The sequence below is a fragment of the Melanerpes formicivorus genome, unplaced genomic scaffold, assembly GCF_026170545.1.
Source record: "Melanerpes formicivorus ecotype bairdi unplaced genomic scaffold, bMelFor1.0.p_v2 SCAF_146, whole genome shotgun sequence".
Lineage (NCBI taxonomy): Eukaryota > Metazoa > Chordata > Aves > Piciformes > Picidae > Melanerpes > Melanerpes formicivorus.
Window position 1 is genome coordinate 343017 of NW_027142498.1, and position 22932 is coordinate 365948.

Below are 22932 nucleotides of genomic sequence, written 5' to 3' on the forward strand. Positions count from 1 at the left end.
AACTTTCTCCTCACCTCCAGCCTAAACTTCCCCTGGCACAGCCTGAGACTGTGTCCTCTTGTTCTGGTGCTGGTTGCCTGGGAGAAGAGACCAACCCTCTTCTGGCTTCATCAAGTCCAACCTATCACCCAACACCATCTAATCAACTAAACCATAGCACCAAGGGCCTCATCCAGTCCTTTCCTAAACACCTCCAGTGATGGTGACTCCACCACCTCCTTGGGCAGCACATTCCAATGGCCAATCTCTCTTTCTGGGAAGAACTTCTTCCTAACATCCAGCCTTGAGACTGTGTCCTCTTGTGGTGCTGGTTGCCTGGGAGAAGAGACTAACCCCCACCTGGCTACAGCCTCCCTTCAGGTACCTGTAGACAGTAATGAGTTCTCCTCTGAGCCTCCTCTTCTCCAGGCTAAAAAGTTATGCTGGATGAGACAAATGAAAACCTGTTTGCCTCTGTAGCTCATTTGATGTTGCTGCTTCTCAAATGTGAAGTGTCTGGATTTATTCAGCATCTGTTCATTGTAGAGGAAAACTTAGTTATGGGCAACTGAAATAAACTGAGCAGGTACAGGTCTGTGGGGCCTGACAGGAAATTCTGAGTGTGCTGAGGGGAAGCTGGTTGATGTTGTTGCAAGGCTGCTTTCTATCATCCTTTGAAAGGATGGGAAGGGTCCTTGATGATTGGAAAGAGAAATGCTGCAGCTGTCTTCAGAAAAATCAAGGAGGATCTGGGGGAGCTCAGGGCAGGCAGCTTCACCTCAGTCCCTGGGAAGATTATGAAGCATGTTCTTATGGATGCCACTTCCAGGCACAGGGAGGGCAAGAAGGGGTAAGAGCAGCTATGTGCCAAGGGCAAGTTATTTCTCTACCAACCAGGTAACTATGGGAATGAGGAGGGAGTAAGGGATTGTTGTTTTACCATGACTTTAGGCAGGCTTCTAACACCATCTCCTTTAGAGCCAAATTGGAGAGCTGTGACCTGGATGGGTGGACTCCCAGGTGGGTGAAAAACTGGTGGGGCTTTTGCGCTCCAAGGGTTGATATCTAATCTGAGTAGCAGCCAGGTTCAAGAGGTAGTCCTTGGGGACTGAGCCTGTTTGATGCCTTCATCAGAAGGCAGAATACACCTTTCATTATAGAATATAGTAGAGTAGAGTAGAATAGAGTAGAATTAACCAGGTTGAAAGAGACCTTTGAGATCATCCAGTCCAACCTATCGCCCAACACCATCTAATCAACTAACCCATGGCATAAAGCACCCCATCCAGTCTCTTCCTAAACACCTCCAGTGATGGGGACTCCACCACCTCCCTGGGCAGGCCAAAATTTTGGAGGGATGCTGCTGCATCTGGGAAGTGTTCATACACTGAAGGGCAGGGCTGCTGTTCAGAGGGACCTCAACGTGGAGAAAGGAGGTGACAGAAGCATCAGCAAGTTCAGAAAGGGCAAATGCCAAGTTGTGCAGCTGGGGTGGAGCAGTCTCTGCAGCCTGGGGCTGGGTGGCCTGGGGAGTAACTGCAGAAAAGAAGCTCTCCCTTCTTGTTGGCTTGTCACAGGAAGAGCAGAGCCAACAGCCTGGGTGGTGGTTATTCCCCTCTTCCTTTTGACCTGTGGTTATAAAAGGGGGAAGCAGGGGGGGAAGTAGAATGGTGCAAGACCCATCTCAGATCACATGCTGCATGCATGGAGGGAAACTGATTAGATAAAAGAGAGGGAAAAACCACAACTGTGAGGCTGATTGTAGAGGGAATAGACTGGTGGAGTCTCTGTTGTAGATTTTCACAGCTGCAAGTGGACAGGACTCTGCAGCCTCTTCCAGTTTGGAAGTTAGCTCTGCTACACACAGAGGTTGGCCCAGGTGATCTCCAATGCTGCCTCACAACCTAAATGTGTTCTGTGAGTCTAAGATGAGAGTATGCTGCTCCCCTCCACCCACCTGCAGGAACATGCTCTCAAACTGGTCCTAGCCAGCCAGCAGCAGCCACTGGTTTTATTGTCCTTTCACAGGGGATTTGTAGGAATTAAGTAGTTCTCTTTCCAGACTGGGAGTACTGCACAGAAAGTAGACAGTGCTCAAGCCAGTGTCTCTTTCAGTTAAAACTCACATGAGCTGGTGAGGGGGCTGAAGCAGCTGTCCTGTGAAGACAGGCTGAAAGAATTGGGGCTGTTCAGCCTGGAGAAGAGAAAGCTCTAGGGAGACCCTACAGCAGCATTTCAATATCTACAGGAAGGCTGGGGAGGGACTGTTTAGAAGGACATGGAGCAATAGGATGAGAGACAATGGTTTGAAGCTATGGAGCAGGGTAGACTTAGGTTGGACATCAGGAGGAAGCTCTTCATGGTGAGGGTGGTGAAATACTGGGACAGGTTGCCCAGGGATGTGGTTGAGACATTCAAGATCAGACTTGATGCAGCCCTGGGCAGCCTGATCTAGTTGGAGGTGTCCCTGCTGAGTGCAGGGGGGTTGGACAAGAAAACCTTTAAGGGTCCCTTCCAGCCAGCTGCAGCCTGTGAATCTGCAGTACCAATCAGTTTGACTTCAATATGAGCTGTGTGGGACTGCACAAGCCACTTGGCTTTACCATGGTGCTTTGGCACCACGTGTTTGGCAGAGGAAGAAGGAAAGTACTTTGTAGGGCAGACAAACCTTGGAGTGCTTCAGGCTGACACATGGAGGGATCTATTGCCTTGTGCACTGTGTGGGGCTAGAAACACACAGGTATGCTATGTGTGTGGCTGTCTCCTCTGTATCACTGGCAGAACCTCTGTACTGCATGGGAGTGGTGTGTTCACGGACCACTGACCAGCAGCTTTCTCCTCTTCTGTTTGCAGGGTGGATCACTTGTACACATTTTTTGTTCAGTGGTCACCAGAAATCTATGGGAAAGATGCCAAAGAACAAGGTTTTGTGGTGGTGGAAAAGGAGGAGCTTGACATGATAGACAACTTCTTCAGTGAGCCTACCACTAAAAGCTGGGAGGTGAGTGCTTTCTGCTTTAACGTGGGGCGTGTGTGTGGATATCCTCTGCTACAAATCTCAGCAGCTGCTCTGCTGAGCTCTTCTGGTGTTTGCTCTGCTTCTTTATAATGCTTGCTGCTTTGGACAGCCTGTTAGTCTGCAGAAGAGAAGACTGAGGGAGGATTTAATCAATGTTTATAAATCTCTGAGGGCTGGGGGTCAAGAGGGAGGGGCCAGGCTCTGCTCACTTGCATCCTGTGATAGGACAAGGGGCAATGGATAGAAACCACAGCACAGAAGGTTCCACCTCAACCTAAGGAGGAACTTCTTCACTGTGAGGTGAGGGTCACAGAGCACTGGAACAGGTTCCACAGAGAGAGAGGTTGTGGAGTCTCCTTCTCTGGAGACTTTCAAGACCCATCTGGATGCATTCCTGTGTGATCTGTGCTAGGTTCTACGGTCCTGCTCTGGCTGGGGTGTTGGACTCGGTCCCTGGAGGTCCCTTCCAACCCCTAACATCCTGGGATCCTGTATCTGTCTCAGCAATGTACTCACTTTCCTTCAGCTCTCCTTTCTCTCCTCCCTACAGAGAGCAGGAGAACAGCTGGAAGCTCTGCTGTGCAAGCAGCAGGAGCTGTGTCAGTGTTTTGGTTATGTGATCTTAGCCATTTGCAAACCTGTTACAGGTGTATGTTGTTGGTGAGGTTAAAGTTGTGATTGTGTTGGTGTGGTTAAAGTTGTGATGTATTTCTGTTCTACAAATAATATCTCTAAAATTTGTACATGTAAAGCCCAGCAGAGGCTCCTGTGTGAGGCCAAGGGCATCCTGGCCTGCATCAGGAACAGTGTGGCCAGCAGGAGCAGGGAGGTCATTGTGCCCCTGTACACTGCACTGGTTAGGCCACAGCTTGAGTCCTGTGTCCAGTTCTGGGCCCCTCAGTTTAGGAAAGATGTTGAGTTGCTGCAAGGTGTCCAGAGAAGGGCAACAAAGCTGGGGAGGGGTCTGGAGCACAGCCCTGTGAGGAGAGGCTGAGGGAGCTGGGGTTGCTTAGCCTGGAGAAGAGGAGGCTCAGGAGAGACCTTCTTGCTCTCTACAACTCCCTGAAAGGAGGTTGTAGCCAGGTGGGGGTTGGTCTTTCCTCCCAGGCAGGCAGCACCAGAACAAGAGGACACAGTCTCAAGCTGTGCCAGGGGAGGTTTAGGCTGGATGTTAGGTAGATGGGTAAGTGAGTGTAGCTTGCTTCAGTTCTTGTCAGCTTTTACATGTAGGAAATTGTTCTTCTTTTAGAAAATTGTTCTTGTTTTAGGAAGAAGTTCTTCATGGAAAGAGAGATTGGCCATGGGAATGTGCTGCCCAGGGAGGTGGTGGAGTCCCCATCACTGGAGGTGTTTAGGAAGAGACTGGATGAGGCACTTAGTGCCATGGTTTAGTTGCTTAGATGGTGCTGGGTGATAGGTTGGACTGGATGATCTCTGAGATCTTTTCCAACCTGTTCTGTTCTGTTCTGTTCTATTCTATTCTATTCTATTCTATTCTATTCTATTCTATTCTATTCTATTCTGTATGTGTAGTGAAATCCCAGACTCTTGCTTCTGATGTGGACACAGCAGTACTGGTGCAGTATTAGGTGGAATATGGATCAGTTTTACCCTTGGACTTTGGCTTTTTCATATGGGGGCTTTTGCAATCTGTTTTAACTTCCTGGCATGCCTCTGTTTGTTACCAGGCTGACCTCTGTGCACACAAGGCCTGGGTGGAATGGGAAATGAGCTGGCACACATTTTAAAGTGTTTCTGAGCACTGTGCTAAGGATATGGGATAAAGTAAAAACCAGACCAGCCCTTAAGTGGAGGGGGGTACATAGAAGGGCTACAAAGATGATGAGGGGGTTCCATCAAAGGTGATGAAACATCCTTTATGAGGTCTGAGATGACAGGTTGGACTTGATGATCTTTGAGGTCTCTTCCAGCAAGGTGGTCTCCCCTGAGCCTCCTCTTCTCCAGGCTAAGCAACCCCAGCTCCCTCAGCCTCTCCTCACAGGGCTGTGCTCCAGACCCCTCCCCAGCTTTGTTGCCCTTCTCTGGACACCTTCCAGCAACTCAACATCTTCATAGGATCATTAAGTTTGGAAAAGACCTCAGAGACCATCAAGTCCAACCTATAAATAAATAAATAAAATAGCTTCTATTTTTTTTTACAGTTTCATAGTTTCTGAATGGGAAGGGGAGGGGAGGGGAAGGGTTGGGGAAGGGGAAGGGTGAGGGAAGGGGAAGGGTGAGGGAAGGGGAAGGCAAGGGAAGGGGAAGGGTTAGGGAAGGGTTGGGGAAGGGAAGGGTTAGGGAAGGGGAAGGGAAGGATTAGGGAAGGGGAAGGGAAGGGGAAGGGAAGGGGAAGGGGAAGGGTTAGGGAAGGGGAAGGGAAGGGTGAGGGAAGGGGAAGGCAAGGGAAGGGGAAGAGAAGGGAAGGGTTGGGGAAGGGGAAGGGAAGGATTAGGGAAGGGGAGGGGAAGGGGAAGGGTTAGGGAAGGGGAAGGGAAGGGTTGGGGAAGGGAAGGGTTGGGGAAGGGGAAGGGTGAGGGAAGGGGAAGGCAAGGGAAGGGGAAGGGTTAGGGAAGGGGAAGAGAAGGGAAGGGTTGGGGAAGGGGAAGGGAAGGGTTGGGGAAGGGGAAGGGAAGGGAAGGGGAGGGGTTAGGGAAGGGAAGGGGAAGGGTTAGGGAAGGGGAAGGGAAGGGTTGGGGAAGGGGAAGAGAAGGGAAGGGTTGGGGAAGGGGAAGGGAAGGAAGGGTTGGGGAAGGGGAAGGGGAAGGGTTAGGGAAGGGGAAAGGTTGGGGAAGGGGAAGGGGAAGGGGAAGGGTTAGGGAAGGGGAAAGGTTGGGGAAGGGAAGGGGAAAGGTTGGGGAAGGGGAAGGGAAGGGGAAAGGTTGGGGAAGGGGAAGGGAAGGGGAAAGGTTGGGGAAGGGAAGGGGAAAGGTTGGGGAAGGGAAGGGGAAGGGTTAGGGAAGTGGAAGGGAAGGGAAGTGGAAGGGAAGGGAAGGGAAGGGAAGGGAAGGGAAGGGAAGGGAAGGGAAGGGAAGGGAAGGGAAGGGAAGGGAAGGGAAGGGAAGGGAAGGGAAGGGAAGGGAAGGGAAGGGAAGGGAAGGGAAGGGAAGGGAAGGGAAGGGAAGGGAAGGGAAGGGAAGGGGAGATTCTTCATTCCTTGCTTTGCTGAGGGCTGAGTGTGGTTGCCCATCGCAGCAGGTTTCTCTGTGCAGCTGCTACTTGCATGCCATTCACATAAAACCAAACTGAAGGAGCAGCAGGGCTGCAGTGATCCCAAAAGTAGAAGTGGGAGAGAGCTGGCCCCAGCAGGAGCTGGCCTCTCCTAGTTGCGTTTCCGTGTGTGTAGGGGAAAGCGTTCGCTGGGAGCCGCTTCCCAAGGTGTGTCTCTTTTATTTGTAGCATTTTCAGGCTTTGCACATTTTAAAGTCAAGGCTGCCAGGAAGTCTCTATCGAGAGTCCAAATTTGGGCATGATTACTGTGAAAGTTTCACTCTCCCTTGTGGGGAAACAGAAAGTGTGATTCTGGAGGGAGCCTGTAAGCAATTTTATCACCGCGTGCCAAGGGCAGTAGCTGCCTGTCATGCTCCTGGGCAGAGAGCTGCTCTTGCCACTGGAGCAGGGCAGGGTGGTGGATGCTGCACAGTTAAAGCAGTAGATGATGAAAGGGGGGAAAATGCCTTTGAATATTCGAATTGTTTACTGTGCCAGACCTGAGCAGGGGGAGCCTTTTGTGGAGGTATGTTGAACTGTGTCCCTCTTTGAGCAGCCTGGATGGGGCTCAGCGTTTCCATCCCACTGCAGAGCGTGGGATGAGTTTGGGGCAGGGTGTTTCCAGCCCAGGTGGCTTTGGTAGCTTTGCTTTCTCAGTCCTCTCAAAGCTCTTTGGGTTTGTGGAGCCACTTGCTGGAAGTGGCTCATTCTGGTTTTGCCTCTCTGCTTTTGCATGGTCTGTAGCTATCTGCTCTTTCAGATCCCTTTTTTTTATGGCTTGCCCTTGTGGACTCTGAACTTCATTCAGAGGTGTGCTGCAGTTCCAGAGCAGGTGCTGGGTTTGATTTGCAACTCCTGGTTCTGCTAATAGCTTTTCTGTGGCTGCCTGTGTCTGAGTTTGGTTGCATTTTGCTACAGAGGCTTCTGGCTGCTTGGTTTAGTTCAAGGTTATTTTATTTTCCCCTCCCTCTTCCTATAAAATAGTCTTGGGGGAGAGGAACTGAGTCCTTCTGAGTTAAGATTAAAAAGGTGCTCATTAGAAAGTAAAAGAAATAATGGCCTGGGAAAGGAGAAGGAAAAAACCATTCAGGAGGTGGGAAAAGGGCAAGGAGAAAAGTAGAACAAATCATTTTACTTGAGGAGGTCATTGTTGGTTTGCTTGCTTCAAAATTGAGCTGAATTTTGCAGTGCAAACCTGCCCTGCAGCTGCCCCATGTGGAAAGCTTTCCAGCACAGGATTCTCTGCAGTCTCAGAAGACCCAGGGCTAGATCCCACTGAAGCCTGGGCTGGAGGAGCAGGGTATCTTGACTGGAAGAGTGGTCAGGGATTGGAACAGGCTGCCCAGGTTGGTGGTGGAGTCACCATGCCTGGAGGTGTTGAAGGAATGTGGTGGCACTTCAGGCCATGGTGGTGTTAGGTTGATGGTTGGACTGGATGATCCCAGAGGGCTTTTCCAGCTGAAAGCATTCTGTGATGCAGCTGTACAGCAATTCCAGTATCACCAGCAGGAATAGCTGTGCTGCCTGGGTGTGCAGGGGCACATAACAGGATTAGTTTTGTAGGCTGAGGTTTTGCCCTGTGGTCCTGCCCTCTCCTTTCCTCCTAACCCCATGGAGTATGTTGGAGTGCTGGTGCCCAGCTGTCCTGCTTGAAGCAGCTGCCCTGAGCTCAGCTCCAGGCATCTGCAGGTGAAGCTGGGCTGGAAGGGAGTGTGTGCAGCAGACATTCCACTGGAGCTGCTGGGTGTGACTGATGGTGTTAGGGCTTTGTCCTCCCCACAGTGAACTGCTCACCAGTGCAGGTCTCCAGAGAAACCTCCTTTTGTGTGCTGTGGTTAAACCTGCACCTGGAGCCAGCCCAGTGCATTTGTTTCTTGCCTGTGGGGCAGGTATGTGTAGGACTTCCAGGCACTTCTTGGCAATTGCCTCAACTGTTGACAGCTCCTGCAAGTTCAAGCAGTGATGGTGAAGGCTCAGGGGAGTTATGCAAAGCACTCCCTGTGTAACAGGAAATCTGTTGGGAGGTATTTGCAGGGAGGTGAGTGGCAGTGGTGCAGCATGCTCTGCAGCCACATCTTGAGGTTCCTGCTCCAAGGCAAGAGCCCTTATGGAAGAAAGGTGGTTTCTAAGGTGTCCCCTTTCTTTTGCAGTTAGGCCTCCTTGCTTTCTCTTTCTCATCAGCTCCATCTCTGAGCCATTCCTTCTTGCTTGCCATGGTGGCACCAAACTCCAGCTGGAGCCCTGCTGCCAGGCACAGTGTGCTTCATCTCCCCTCCCACTGCTGTGCAGAGCTGAGGCTCCTGGCACTCACTGAGTGCCCCAGGCTGCACTGAAGGGTTAGCAGCTTTCCAGCTGTGCCAGGTGATGCTGTCTGCCGGCCAAGGGGCCAAGCATCCCAGTGACAGGACAAGGGGCACAGGGCAGAAACTTGAACATCAGAAGCTCCATTTAAACATGAGGGGGAACTTCTTTAATTTAAGGGTGACAGAACACTGGACCAGGCTTGCCTGGAGAGGTGGAGCCTCCTTCTCTGGAGGCATTCAAAACCTGCCTGGACACATTCCTGTGTGACCTTCCCTAGTTGAACCTGCCTTGGCAGGGGGGTTGCACTCAGTACACAGAGATCACAGTATCACCAAGGTTGGAAGAGACCTCAAAGATCATCCCTTCCAACCCCTTCTCTTCTGTGTCTGTGATTTGGTTAAGACTAACTGTGCTTGATACAACCATCCTTTATACAACCTTGAGTCCTGTGTCCAGTTCTGGGCTCCTTAATTTAAGAAGGATATTGAGACACTTGAAGGTGTCCAGAGAAGGGCAAGGAGGCTGGGGAGGGGTCTGGAGCACAGCCCTGTGAGGAGAGGCTGAGGGAGCTGGGGTTGCTTAGCCTGGAGAAGAGGAGGCTCAGGGGAGACCTTCTTGCTCTCTACAGCTACTTGAAGGGAGGTTGTAGCCAGGAAGGAGTTGGCCTCTTCTCCCAGGCAAGCAGCACCAGAACAAGAGGACACAGTCTCAAGCTGTGCCAGGGGAGGTTTAGGCTGGAGGTGAGGAGAAAGTTCTTCCCAGAAAGAGTAGTTTGCCATTGGAATATGCTGGCCAGGGAGGTGGTGGAGTCCCCATCCCTGGAGGTGTTCAAGAAGGGATTGGATGTGGCACTTGGTGCCATGGGTTAGTCATGAGGTATTGGGTGACAGGTTGGACTTGATGATCTCTGAGATGTTTTCCAACCTTATTGATTCTATCCCATAGTAGTTTTGCTCCATGCAGTGTAGCAGCTGAGGAGTATGTTGTTTAAATCAGTTTGCTTCCACAGAGGGTGGGCAGTGTGGGAGCTGTGCCTTAGCTTGGATGTTTGTTCTCTTGCCCCAGATCATCACTGTGGAAGAGGCCAAACGGCGCAAGAGTGTCTGCAGCTACTATGAAGAGGAAGATGATGACACTTTGCCTGTCTTAAAGCATCACAGTGCTCTCCTGGAGAATATGCACATAGAGCAGGTATGGCTAGACAAAACTTGAGGTTCCTTGTTAGCTGTGGGGCTGTCTCTGCTCACTGTGGGACATTCTGCCTTCTGGAGGCAGCAGCGATGCTTTTGATGTAGGAGTTTGAGAACCCCTGAGTGTGTTTGGTGTTAAGTGGGGAGAGGGACCATGTCTAGACACATCAGGCTCAGTCTGGGTTTGTGCTGGGGCTGGTTTGGCCCTACCATGACAGCTGGAGTGTCAAGTCACCAGTTGGGTCAAGTCACCATCCCTGGAAAGGTTTAAAGACAGCCTGGATGAGGCACTTGGTGCCATGGTTTAGTTGATGAGATGGTGTTGGGTGGTAGGTTGGACTTGATGATCTCAAAGGTCTTTTCCAACCTGGTTAATTCTGTGATTCTGTGACTGGTTCACCTGGCAAAGTTATGCATGTGTTTTGCCACTCTGGAGTTGGAATGGTGATGTTGAGGGCTGCCAGGGTGAAGGCTTTAGCAGGTGATGTGAATGCAGACAGTTGCACTGTGTGACAGAGATGTTAAGCTGGAGCCATCAGCTGCTCCCTTGGCAGCCAGATTTCGGCTGAGGAGCCCCTGCAGGAAGGGAGCAGCCTGGGGCAGCAGGTGGGAGCCAGGCTGTTGAATGTGTCACCCTTCTGCCCCCCTCCCTGTGCAGCTGGCCCGGCGCTTGCCCGCGCGGGTGCAGGGCTACCCCTGGCGCCTGGCCTACAGCACCCTGGAGCACGGCACCAGCCTCAAGACTCTGTACCGCAAGTCGGCCTCGCTCGACAGCCCTGTCCTGCTGGTCATCAAGGACATGGACAACCAGGTGAGCAGTGCTGGAGGGGCTGGAAGGGGCACCATCATTGTGAAGTGCTGCCATCACCCCGAAATAGGAGGCTGGAGCTTTGTGTTTGCTGCTGAGTAAGCTGAATGTAGAGCAGGAGAGTGCAGCAGCACTGAGAGAGACACTGCCTGCCTCAGCTTCAGAACTGACCCATGGAATTGTTAGGGTGGAAGGGACCTCAAGGATCAGCCAGTCCCAACCCCCCTGCCATGGGCAGGGACACCTCACACTACAGCAGGTTGCTCACAGCCGCATCCAGCCTGGCTGCAAGAACTTCCCAGGCATGAGGCTTCCACCACCTCCCTGGGCAGCCTGTGCCAGGCTCTCACCACCCTCATGGGCAACAACTTCTTCCTAACATCCAATCTCAATCTAACCATTTCTAGTATTTTTTTCCATCCCCCCCAGTCCTATCATTCCCTGCCACCCTCAAAAGTCCCTCCCCAGCTTTCTTGTAGCCCCCTTCAGATACTGGAAGGCCACAATTAGGTCTTCCCAGAGCCTTCTCTTCTCCAGACTGAACAGCCTCAACTCCCTCAGTCTGTCTCCGTAGCAGAGCAGCTCCAGCCCTCTAATCATCCTTGTGGCACTTCTCTGGACACTTTCCAGCACCTCCAGATCCTTCCTGTAATAGAGCCCCCAGAATTGGACACACTGCTCCAGGTGTGGTCTCAGCAGAGTGGAGTAGAAGGGGAGAATCACCTCCCTGTCCTTGCTGGCTGTGCTTCTCTTGATGCAGCCCAGGATCTGGCTGTAGCAAGTGCAGCAAGTGCCTCTTCTAACAGTGCACAGGAAGCGTCTTCCTTGGGTGCCTGTGTTAGTGAGCTGTCACAAATCATGCCTGTGGAGGTCTGGCACATCAGTAACTCCCAGAATTGACATGTCTGTTGCTGTTGTCATCTGGCTTTTGACTTACAGGCTACAAAATTTTGGTAGGAGCATCTCTCTCTCCAGCTACCTGAAGGGCAGTTGGAGCAGCCTCTTCTCCGTGATGACAAGTGACAGGACTAGAGGAAATGCTTATAAGCTGCACCAGAAGAGGTTCAGGCTGGATTGTTAGGGAATAGTTCTTCACTGAAATGGTTCTCAAGCATTGGAATGGTCTGCCCAGGGCAGTGGTGGAGTCATCATCCCTGGGGGTGTTCCAGCAGCAGGTGGACCTGGTGCTTAGGGACGTGGTTAGGCTCTTCTTGCTTGCTCCCTGGGATAGGACAAGGAGCAATGGATGTAAGCTGCAGCACAGCAGGTTCCACCTCAACAAGGGGGAACTTCTTTACTGTAAGGGTCACAGAGCAATGGAACAGGCTGCCCAGAGAGGTTGTGGAGTCTCCTCCTCTGGAGACTTTCAAGGCATGTCTGGATGCATTCCTGTGTGACCTGAGCTAGATTGTATGGTCCTGCTCTGACAGAGGGTTGACTCAATGATCTCTTTGGGTCCCTTCCAACCCCTGACATCCTGTGAGCCTGTGGTTTAATGTTGACCCTTCACTGCTGAGTGAAGGGTTGGACTGGATGATCTTGGAGGTCTCTTCTAACCCAATGTGTTCTGTGAATATTTGTTCATGTGAGCAGGGCTACAAAGATGATTCAGGGACTAGAACATCTTCCTTAGCAGAGGAAAGGCTGAGAGAATTGGGTCTTTTCAGTCTGGGAAAAGAGAAGACTGAGGGGGGAATCTCATCAGTGCTGATCAATACTTAAAAGGGTGGGTGGCAGGAGGATGGGACCAGTCTTGTTTCTCTGTGCCCAGTGGGCAGCACAAGGGGTACCAGGCACAGATTGGAATGTAAGAAGTTCCATCTAAATATGAGGAGGAACTTCTTTAAGGGTGATGGAGACCTGGAATAAGCTTCCCAGAGAGGTGATGGAGTCTCCCATCTCTGGAGACATTCAAAACCCATCTGGACATGTTCCTCTTTCTCTAACCGAACCTGCCTTGGCAGGGGGGTTGTGCTCACTCTCCAGAGGTCCCTTCCAACCCCTACCACTCTGTGATGATGTGATGTACCCAACTGGTTGGTTGTTCTAACATGAAACACCAGCTCAGCTGTTCTTTAGAAAAGAGTTCTGAATGTCTGTTTGTTCTTCTCTTTGAGTTTGGTCCTGTCCTTAAGAGTACTCCTTCTATCCTAACAGATATTTGGGGCATATGCTACACATCCCTTCAGGTTTAGTGACCATTACTATGGCACTGGTGAAACATTCCTCTACACTTTCAGCCCAAATTTCAAGGTAAGTGGCTGTTTGCTTTCTCAAATAACATGTTTAGGTTCCACTTCTGAAACATTTATGAGCCCATTATGAAGGCAGAGTAATTATGCTCAGGAGATGTGCCAGCTGCTGGTGCATGCAGTTCCTCGCTTATTGCTTCAGTGCAGTGCTATTAAGCAGAAGTGGCTGTGGTTATCTCAGCTCCTGAGAGGACAGTCTTTGAGGGTGAGGAGAGGGTTTTCAGTGGCTTGCAAGGGAAAGCAGGGAGGAGACCTGGGGCTTTTTAGTCTGGAAAGAGAAGACTGAGAGGACATCTAATAAATGTCTGTAAATATCTGAGGGCTGGGGTTCAAGAAGGAAGGTGCTCAGTTGCACCCTGGGGTAGGACAAGGGGCAATGGATGTAAATGACAGCACAAGAAGTTCCACCTTAACATGGAGAGGAACTTCTCTACTGTAAGGGTCACACAGTACTGGAACAGGCTCCCCAGAGAGATTGTGGAGTCTCCTCTCTGGAGACTTCCAAGACGCATCTGGATACGCTCCTGTGTGACCTACTCTAGATTCTATGGTCCTGCTCTAGCAGGGGCTTGGACTCAAAGATGGAATAGAATAGAATGGAATGGAATGGAATGGAATGGAATGGAATGGAATGGAATGGAATGGAATAGAATAGAATAGAATAGAATAGAATAGAATAGAATAGAATAGAATAGAATAGAATAGAATAGAATAGAATAGAATAGAATAGAATCAATAAGGTTGGAAGAGACCTCAAAGATCATCAAGTCCAACCTGTCACCCAGCACCTCATGACTACTAAACCATGGCACCAAGTGCCACATCCAATCCCCTCTTGAACACCTCCAGGGATGATGACTCCACCACCTCCCTGGGCAGCACATTCCAATGGCTAACAACTCTCTCTGGGAAGAACTTTCTCCTCACCTCCAGCCTAAACCTCCCCTGGCACAGCTTGAGACTGTGTCCTCTAAGATCTCCAGAGGTCCTTTCCAACCCCTAACATCCTGTGATCCATGATCCTGTGACTGTCCAAGACACAGCTGGGAAGGCAGGGTAGCAGGAAGAAGCTATAATTTCACATGTGCTTAGGTCCACAGTGATAGCAACCCAGAGATAAGAGTGCTGCTGAACTACCTCATAATGTAGATGGCTTCTGCATTTGTCAGTACTGAACACATTGTTCCTTTGTAGCAGAATGCATGTGGATCAGCCATGCAAGCATAGTTCAAACAAGGATTAGGATGCCTCCTTCATGCTTTCAAATGAATTTTGTTCCTTTAGCTGGCTGAACATGAGCCAGCAGTGTGCCCAGGGGTCCAAGAAGGCCAATGGCATCCTGGACTGCATCAGGAACAGTGTGGCCAGCAGGAGCAGGGAAATCACTGTGCCCTGTGCTCAGCACTGGTTAGGCCACACCTTGAGTCCTGTGTCCAGTTCTGAGCCACTCAGTTTAAGAAGGACATTGAGAGACTTGAAGGTGTCCAGAGAAGGGCAAGGAGGCTGGGGAGGGGTCTGGGGCACAGCCCTGTGAGGAGAGGCTGAGGGAGCTGGGGTTGCTTAGCCTGGAGAAGAGGAGGCTCAGGGGAGACCACCTTGTTCTCTCCAACTCCCTGAAGGGAGGTTGTAGCCAGGTGGGGGTTGGTCTCTTCTCCCTGGCACCCAGCACCAGAACAAGAGGCCACAGTCTCAAGCTGTGCCAGGGGAGGTTTAGGCTGGAGGTGAGGAGAAAGTTCTTCCCAGAGAGAGTTGTTAGCCATTGGAATGTGCTGCCCAGGGAGGTGGTGCAGTCCCCATCCCTGGAGGTGTTCAAGAGGGGATTGGATGTGGCACTTGGTGCCATGGTTTAGTTAGTCATGAGGTGTTGGGTGACAGGTTGGACTTGATGATCTCTGAGGTGTTTTCCAACCTTGTTGATTCTATGATTTGCTTTCTACCTATTGTCTCTTCCACCTCCCCCTTCAAGAAAAAGAATAAAATACAATATGGCCACACCAAAAAAAAGCTTCTAAGACCCCCCTCAGTAGCTTTAGGGTACAATAATCCTCACAGCTCAAATATATTTGGGTTTTTTTCTCCCCCCTCCTCAGGTATTCAAGTGGAGTGGAGAGAACACCTACTTCATCAATGGAGACACCAGCTCTCTGGAGCTTGGAGGTGGAGGGTGAGTGTCTGTCTGATTTTCAAATCATGGAGCCTTTCTGGTCTTTGGTGAGGTAGGGAAAATGGTAGTTGTAAGACAAACAAGCCAGGAGAGTGTCCACATGTACTCTTGGCAGGCTGTTCAGGGCAGATACCTCAGCAATCTGATTTCTGTTACAGACCCAGACCAATTTCCATTGCTGAAAGGGAGTGTCTGTTGTTAGCAAAGTAGGCCTGGTGGGTTTGGGGTGTTTTTTCCTAGCTAGAAAGAACCCAGATGTTCTGGATAGATACAGGAAGGAGTTTGCCACTAGAAAATAATCTCTAATGGCAGTTTTGCCATCAGCTTCTAAGGTTTCTCACACAGTCCTGATGAAGTTGTTGTTACTCTGTTGATTCACAGAATGGTTTCAGTTGGAAGGGACTTGAAAAATCATCTAGTTCCAACCCCCCTTTCACCAGCCCAGGTTGCTCAAGGCCTCATCCAGCCTGGCCTTGAACACCTCCAGGGAGGGGATATCCACAGCCTCCCTGGACAACCTGTTCCAGTGTCTCCCCACCCTCACTGTAAAGAACTTCTCTCTAACATCTAATATTTACCCTCCCCTGATAGAGCAAGGATGCAGAGAGTGCTTAATTCAGGTCCCATGTTGCAGAGGTCAGTGGGTATGGAATCAAGGGCTAAGGCTGCAGGACTCACTGAAGCTGACTGCATGGGACATGTGGGCATGCTTTGTGCTGGGGTGGTGTAAACATCCCTTCTCTTCCTAAAGTAGGAGGGGCTGTGTCCACCTCCAAACAGCTGAGGAAGAGCCTCAATGCTCAGTCTCTGGTGCCAGCCCCAGCCACTGCTGGTGGTGTGGACTGGGGAGGGTAGGACACGCTGGGTCCTGGCTGTGCCCTGCTCACTGCTCCAAACAGACGGGAAGGGACTGCTTCATCACCTTCTTGCTTGGCAAGTGCTTTGCTGGGACTGAGCACTTCACATTTGGTCTCAGGGCTCCTTAGGTTGCTCCATACCATTCCCCTGGTGGTTTCTACAGCACCCCTCCTTTTTGCTGTTCCCCAACTCCTGATGTGTGTGCTGTGTTCCCTTCCCAGCGGGCGGTTTGGCTTGTGGTTGGATGCAGACCTGTACCACGGGCGAAGCAACTCCTGCAGCACCTTCAACAACGACATCTTATCTAAGAAAGAAGATTTCATAATACAGGATGTGGAAGTGTGGACATTTGAATGAAATACTGACTGCCTTAAAGGACTGGATCCATTAGGCACTTAAAAGCTGACTGGAAGGTGCAGGCTGCCTCACACCGTTAACACGCTTTTTTTTCCCCCCTCAAGTTTGTACCAGAGCATGACTCAACCAACCAACCCAAGGAGAAACAGGGAGCTGGTTCTGAGAGGCAGTAAGAAACAGAGAGCAGTCTGAAGGGTTTGGGTTTGTTTTTCTTTTGACTTCCTCCTCTAGCACCTCTCCCTCCAAGAGGTGATGGCTACGAAAACATTTCATGGTGCGCCAGTCGAAAACTTCTGCTGTGACTGTGCAAGAGATCCTGTGGGAAAACTCTTAGCCTAGGACATTCCAGCTGTGTTTATGTTCAACCCCCTCCAGTGCTAACCAAAAAGAAGCAAAGGTGACTTAACCAAAACCTGCAGCCCACTGTTTGCCGTGGGGAAAGAAGCAGAAACCAGGTGTGCACAGCACTTAAGGGAACACGCTCTGAATTCTTTTCTCTTGTGTTTGGTTTGTTTTTTTACTCTTATTTATTGCTGTTGTATAGCAGGGTTGGGTTTGGGTTCAATGTATGAACTGTGGGGGGGGGGGGGGGAGGTTGTTGTTGTTGTTTTGTTTTGTTTTCTTCTTTGTAATGTTTCCAATCTCCATTTGCTACTTACTCTTCAGGTAGGTCTCAGCATCTTGCATTTGTTCTGAATCAATTTCTACCCCACCCCCCCCCCCCTAAGTTAATTGTTATATATATATATATAATTTATATATATATATATATATTTGATTGATTATTTTCTTTTCATTCCCTGCCCTAATCAGAGGGTTTGCCTTCTGGCAGAAAGACTTGAGTGCATAATCCTGGTTTGGGTTTGTTGGTTGGTTTACTTCTTCCCCCACCCCATGAGCTGAGGAGAGAAGGTGAATAGTGCTGCTTCTGAACTTTCCTGCCACATTCCTGTCCCCAGAGGGTTGGTTTTTTTGCAGCAGGGTGTGGAGATATGGGGCAAAGTGCCGCTTGCTATAGACTCTGTCAGCTCTGTTGCAGTCAGCAGGGTTGGGGCAGCACCTCTGAGCATTGCCCCTAGTGTTATTGGACTGTTTCTGAAGGGACATTTCTGAGAGAGGATTGATTGTTTTTCCTGTAGCACCACCAAATGATTCAAACTCAGCCACCCACTGTGCTTCTCTGAGCACTTCTCCACCACCAGTTAAAGAATATTTGCTTTGTGAAGGAGAAAACACAACTGAGCTTTGGAGAAGAATGCCATTTCCCTAACAGGCCAGGTCATGTTAGTGTAATACTTGCTTTCTTAGTAATCAGAGAGATGGATTTCCTCCCCCAAAAGGACTTGAAGCAGCAGGCTGGGTTAGGATTTGACAGGCAACTAAATATTGTTCCTGGGTTTTCATGAAATAATCAGATATTCCCTCCCCATCCTGAAGAGAGAAGGGCTCCATGTAACAAAATCTGACAGTGGTGGTATGTAGAGTGTGACAGAGGGCTGGCAGCAGTCTCACTGCTTGCTACAGAATTCTGCCTTCCTGTGAATGAAGCTGGGGGTTTGCTTGCACCACCCAGAGCCAACCAGCCTTAGGGTGCTGTCCTGCCCTTGGCCTCAATCCTGTCCTTGTCCTGAGAAAGGCAGAGTTTCAGAAATGGCAGAGTGCTTCCATGCATTAAACCATTACCATCTGATTTGGGAACCTTCTGAACCAAGTAATCCAACCCCGCTTAGTTTCTGCTCTGCCCTTTTTCAGTAGATTCAAACCAAAGCAGCCAAAATCCAAGCAACAAAGAAACAGCATTGCTGAATCTTGATCCTGCACAGAAGTTGCACACTCTGAGCACCAGTGCTGTATGCAGTGAGCCTGTACCACGCTGCATGTGAGCTGCTTCACTCTTCCCCCTCTGTGTGGTCTGCTCCAGCCATAAAGAAAGCTCTGATTGGTAATGCTGGGAAATGTTTGGGGAGCTGCTAGCAGCAGAATGCTTTGAAGAGGGCAGGGAGAGCTTGATACCTTCAGATGGTGGCAGACCACTTCAAGATGGTAGAGTGCTTCCATGCATTATACCATTACCATCTAATTTGGGACCCTTCTGAACCAAGTAATCCAACCCCACTTAGTTTCTGCTCTGTCCTTTTTCAGCAGATTCAAACCAAAACAGCCAAAATCCAAGCAACAAAGAAACAGCATTGCTGAGTCTTAATGCTGCACAGAAGTTGCACACTCTGAGCACCAGTGCTGTATGCAGTGAGCCTGTACCACGCTGCACGTGAGCTGCTTCACTCTTCCCCCTCTGTGTGGTCTGCTCCAGCCACAAAGAAAGTTCTGATTAGTAATGCTGGGAAATGTTTTGGGAACTGCTAGCAGCAGAATGCTCTGAAGAGGCCAGGGAGAGCTTGATAACTGTTTGCTCCTTCAGAATGTGGCAGACCACTTCAAGATGGCAGAGTGCTTCCATGCATTAAACCATTACCATCTAATTTGGGAACCTCATTAGCCAAGTAATCCAACCCCACTTAGTTTCTGCTCTGCCCTTTTTCAGTAGATCAAACCAAAACAGCCAAAATCCAAGCAACAAAGAAACAGCATTGCTGAATCTTGATCCTGCACAGAAGTTGCACACTCTGAGCACCAGTGCTGTATGCAGTGAGCCTGTACCACGCTGCCCGTGAGCTGCTTCACTCTTCCCCCTCTGTGTGGTCTGCTCCAGCCACAAAGAAAGCTCTGATTGGTAATGCTGGGAAATGTTTTGGGAGCTGCTAGCAGCAGAATGCTTTGAAGAGGCCAGGGAGAGCTTGATAACTGTTTGCTCCTTCAGATGGTGGCAGACCACTTCAAGATGGTAGAGTGCTTCCATGCATTAAAACCATTACCATCTAATTTGGGAACCTTCTGAACCAAGTAATCCAACCCCACTTAGTTTCTGCTCTGCCCTTTTTCAATAGATTCAAACCAAAATCCAAGCAAAAAAGAAACAGCATTGCTGAATCTTGATCCTGCACAGAACTTGCACACTCTGAGCACCAGTGCTGTATGCAGTGAGCCTGTACCACGCTGCACATGAGCTGCTTCACTCTTCCCCCTCTGTGTGGTCTGCTCCAGCCACAAAGAAAGCTCTGATTGGTAATGCTGGGAAATGTTTTGGGAACTGCTAGCAGCAGAATGCTTTGAAGAGGGCAGGGAGTGCTTGATAACTTCAGATGGTGGCAGACCACTTCAAAACTCCCCCCCCCTGAGCCAACCAAGTTTCCACATTTGCCATACATTTCACTGTTGCTACTTACAGTTTACTCCATTGATATTATCCTTGTCAGAGCATATCTAAACGCTGTGGTCTGTATTCCCAACAGTGGTGTTCAATCAAAACCCTGTGACCCTTGAGATGATGGATATTTAATATATGTAATGCAGTGCTATCACCATATTTTCAATAAAGGAATTTATGCATTCAGAAGCTGCTTAAGGATCTTGGCTCTTCTCTTCACGGTGTAAAGGATGCATCTGAGGTTCCTGATTCTGCTGACAATGAAAACCCCAAACAAGTGTAGCTAGCAGATGGAGAGAGGTGATTTCTGCCACTGCCTGGGGTGCTGTGTCCAGCTATGGGATCCCCAACACAAGAACTCTCATGGAGAGAGTCCAGAGGAGGGCCACTGAGATGATCAGAGGGCTGGAGCACCTCTCCTGTGAAGATAGGCTGAAAGACTTGGGGCTGCTCAGCCTGGAGAAGAGAAGGTTCCATGGAGGAGGCTCAGGGGTGACCTCATTGCCCTCTACACCTACCTGAAGGGTGGTTGTAGCCAGGAAGGGGTTGGGCTCTTCTCCCAGGCAACCAGCACCAGAACAAGAGGACACAGTCTCAAGCTGCACCAGGGGAAGTTTAGGCTGGAGGTGAGGAGAAAGTTCTTCACTGAGAGAGTTGTTAGCCATTGGGATGTCCTGCCCAGGGAGGTGGTGGAGTCCCTGTCCCTGGAGGTGTTCAAGAGGGGATTGGATGTAGCACTTGGTGCCATGGCTTAGTCATGAGGTCTGTGGTGCCAGGTTGGACTTGATGATCCTTGAGGTCTCTTCCAACCTTGGTGATACTGTGATACCTTAGGGCTACATTGCAGTATCTGAGGGGGACCTACAGGAAGGCTGGGGAGGGACTGTTTAGAGAGACAGGATAAGGGGCAATGGTTTGAAACTAGAGCAGGGGAGATTTAGGTTGGACATCAGGAGGAAGCTCTTCACAATGAGAGTGGTGAAGCAGAGGAACAGGTTGCCCGGGGATGTGGTTGAGGCCCATCCCTGGAGACGCTCAAGATCAGACTTGATGTAGCCCTGGGCAGACTGACCTAGTTGGAAGGACCTCTGAGCATGTGAGTCCAACCCCCCTGCCAGTGCAGCATCACCCAGAGTGAATCACAGAGGAATGTGTCCAGGTGGGTTTGGAATGCCTCCGGAGATGGAGACTCCACAGCCTCTCTGGGCAGCACTGTGCAGTGCTCTGGCAGCCTCGAAGTGAAGAACTTTTTTCCTTCTGTCTATGCAGAACCTCCTGTGTTCCAGTTTGTGCCACAAAGCTGTAACCTTGTGCTGAACTCGCCCTTGGTTACACGAAGGAAGGCCCTGAGACTGCTGCATCCTGTGAAAAATAAGGTAACCACAATTGTCAGCAGAAGGTACATCCTGTGGAAAATGAGGTAGCCAACGTTCATCAGCAAAAGCTGCAGCCTCGAGATAGGAAAGGAGCTACCACCCTGGAGACAGAGAAAGGATCCAGTGGGGCAGAAGATGACCTCAGCCTCAAATACTGCTGTCAAGTGAGGGGAGGGAAACTTAGATTGAAAAGGTGTAATTCATAGTAGTATCATAGTATCAGTCAGGGTTGGAAGGGACCACAAGGATCATCTAGTTCCAACCCCCCTGCCATGGGCAGGGACACCCCACACTAGATCAGCCTGGCCACAGCCTCATCCAGCCTGGGCTTAAACACCTCCAGGGACGGGGCCTCGACCACCTCCCTGGACAACCCATTCCAGGGCTTCACCACTCTCATGGGGAAGAACTTCCTCCTCACCTCCAGCCTGAATCTCCCCACCTCCAGCTTCATTCCATTCCCCCTAGTCCTATCACTGCCTGAGATCCTGAGCAGTCCCTCCCCAGCCTTCCTGTAGGCCCCCTTCAGATACTGGAAGGCCACAAGTAGGTCACCTCAGAGCCTTCTCTTCTCCAGACTGTACAGCCCCAACTCCTTCAGTCTGTCCTCACAGCAGAGCAGCTCCAGCCCTCTGCTCATCCTCCTGGCCCTTCTCTGGACACCTTCCAGCACCTTCACATCCCTCTTGTAACAGGGGCTCCAGAACTGGAGGCAGTACTCCAGGTGGGGTCTCAGCAGAGCTGAGTAGAGGGGGAGAATCACCTCCCTCGCCCTGCTGGCCACACTTCTCCTGCTGCAGCCCAGGATCTGATTGGCTTTGCGGGCTGCAAGTGCACACTGAGAGCTCCTGCTGAGCTTCTCCTCCCCCAGCACCCCCAAGTCTCTCTCCTCAGGGCTGCTTTCCAGCCAGTCCCTGCCCAGCCTGGATTTGTGCCTGGGATTGCCTCGACCCAGCTGCAGGACCCTGCCCTTGCTCTTATTGAACTTCATGTAATTATGTAATTCATGTAATTGCCAAAGGATCTTTTGTTTGAGGTGCATCTCCAACCCAGCTTGAGCTGGTTTTCTGCTGTACCATCTGGCTTTGATGCCTGAGACTCTGCTGCAGGAAACCCAGGGTGAAGAAACTTCTTTTGACATTGGGTCTTGCCTTTTATTGGTATCGTAATGCAGAGGTGGCATTAAGGGCAAACAAACTATGCACATGAAACTATCTGAGGATGTCCCTGTTCACTGCAGGGGGGTTGGACTAGATGACACCTCCAGAGGTGCCTTCCAACCCAATGCATTCTGTGAGACTATGAAATGGAGCGAATCTGCTGTCTGTGAACCTTGCTTTGAGTGAAAGGGTGGTTAAAATGTTCTTAATGTAAAGGAAGAGGAAAATTACAGGGGCTAGTCATTTTTCTCCGAGGGAGGACAAAAGCTTGTTCTTGCAACGTCAAGCAAGCGTGCTCAAGTGCATCAGGAAACAGCCTTGGAGGTACCCAGGCGGGTGCAGATGTTTGGCATGGTGCTGGTTTCGGTGCAGTTGTGGCTCCAGATGTTGTGTATGAAGCTGGCTTTAGAGCAATGCAAAACCCCAGGTGCATCCAGAACACTCCTTGTGTGTAAGCTCAAAGGATTTCATCCAGCTTTTTGTAGCAAAGGAGCGGATCAGGTGCTTGCAAAGGGATTGCCTCTTGCTCAGCAATTGCTCGGTCTGAAGGCAATGCATTTTTAACCCCCCCATCCCCCCAGTGTTTGAGAGGCAGAGGTGCGGTGCTGAGGGCCACGGTTTAGCACCAGCCTTGGCAGAGGTAGAGAAGGGTTGGGCTGGCTGGGTGACCTTCAAGGTGTTCTCATCCGAAATGATTCTGTGATCCCTGCTACCATCGCGGGTCAGGTTGGACGGGGCTCTAAGCAACCTGCTGGAGTCGCTTGCTGGCTTGGAGGAAGGAAGGGGTGAGGGCAGTCCCAGGGCCATGCCTGCCGGAGCCGCGAGGCAGCAGGGGGCGCTCCCGCGGTCCCAGCGCGCCGCCTAGCGGCGCAGGCGGTGCTTATGCAGGGTATTGGCCGCTGGCCGCCTGCGCGCAAGGGCGCTGCCCCGCCCCTACTTGTTCCGCCGCTAGGGGGCGGACGCATGAGAGCCGGCGGGCGAGAGGCGGCG

The 22932-nt window shown here is 50.6% G+C and overlaps 1 protein-coding gene across 9 annotated transcripts in view; it reads left to right on the forward strand.

Moving 5' to 3' along the window:
* Positions 1-19599, forward strand: part of NCOA7 (nuclear receptor coactivator 7) — a 128283-nt gene extending 108684 nt beyond the window's left edge. For 8 of the 9 annotated variants that reach the window (XM_068168639.1, XM_068168642.1, XM_068168640.1 and 5 more), the window contains 6 exons: positions 2833-2980; positions 9578-9703; positions 10361-10513; positions 12668-12763; positions 14853-14926; positions 16006-19599. In XM_068168639.1, coding sequence (XP_068024740.1) covers positions 2833-2980; positions 9578-9703; positions 10361-10513; positions 12668-12763; positions 14853-14926; positions 16006-16141 — 733 coding nt within the window. In that variant the 3' untranslated portion in view covers positions 16142-19599. Of the gene's footprint in view, positions 1-2832; positions 2981-6173; positions 6735-9577; positions 9704-10360; positions 10514-12667; positions 12764-14852; positions 14927-16005 lie in introns of those variants that run through there. The other variant, XM_068168647.1, reaches the window with a different exon arrangement.
* Positions 19600-22932: the final 3333 nt, after the last annotated feature.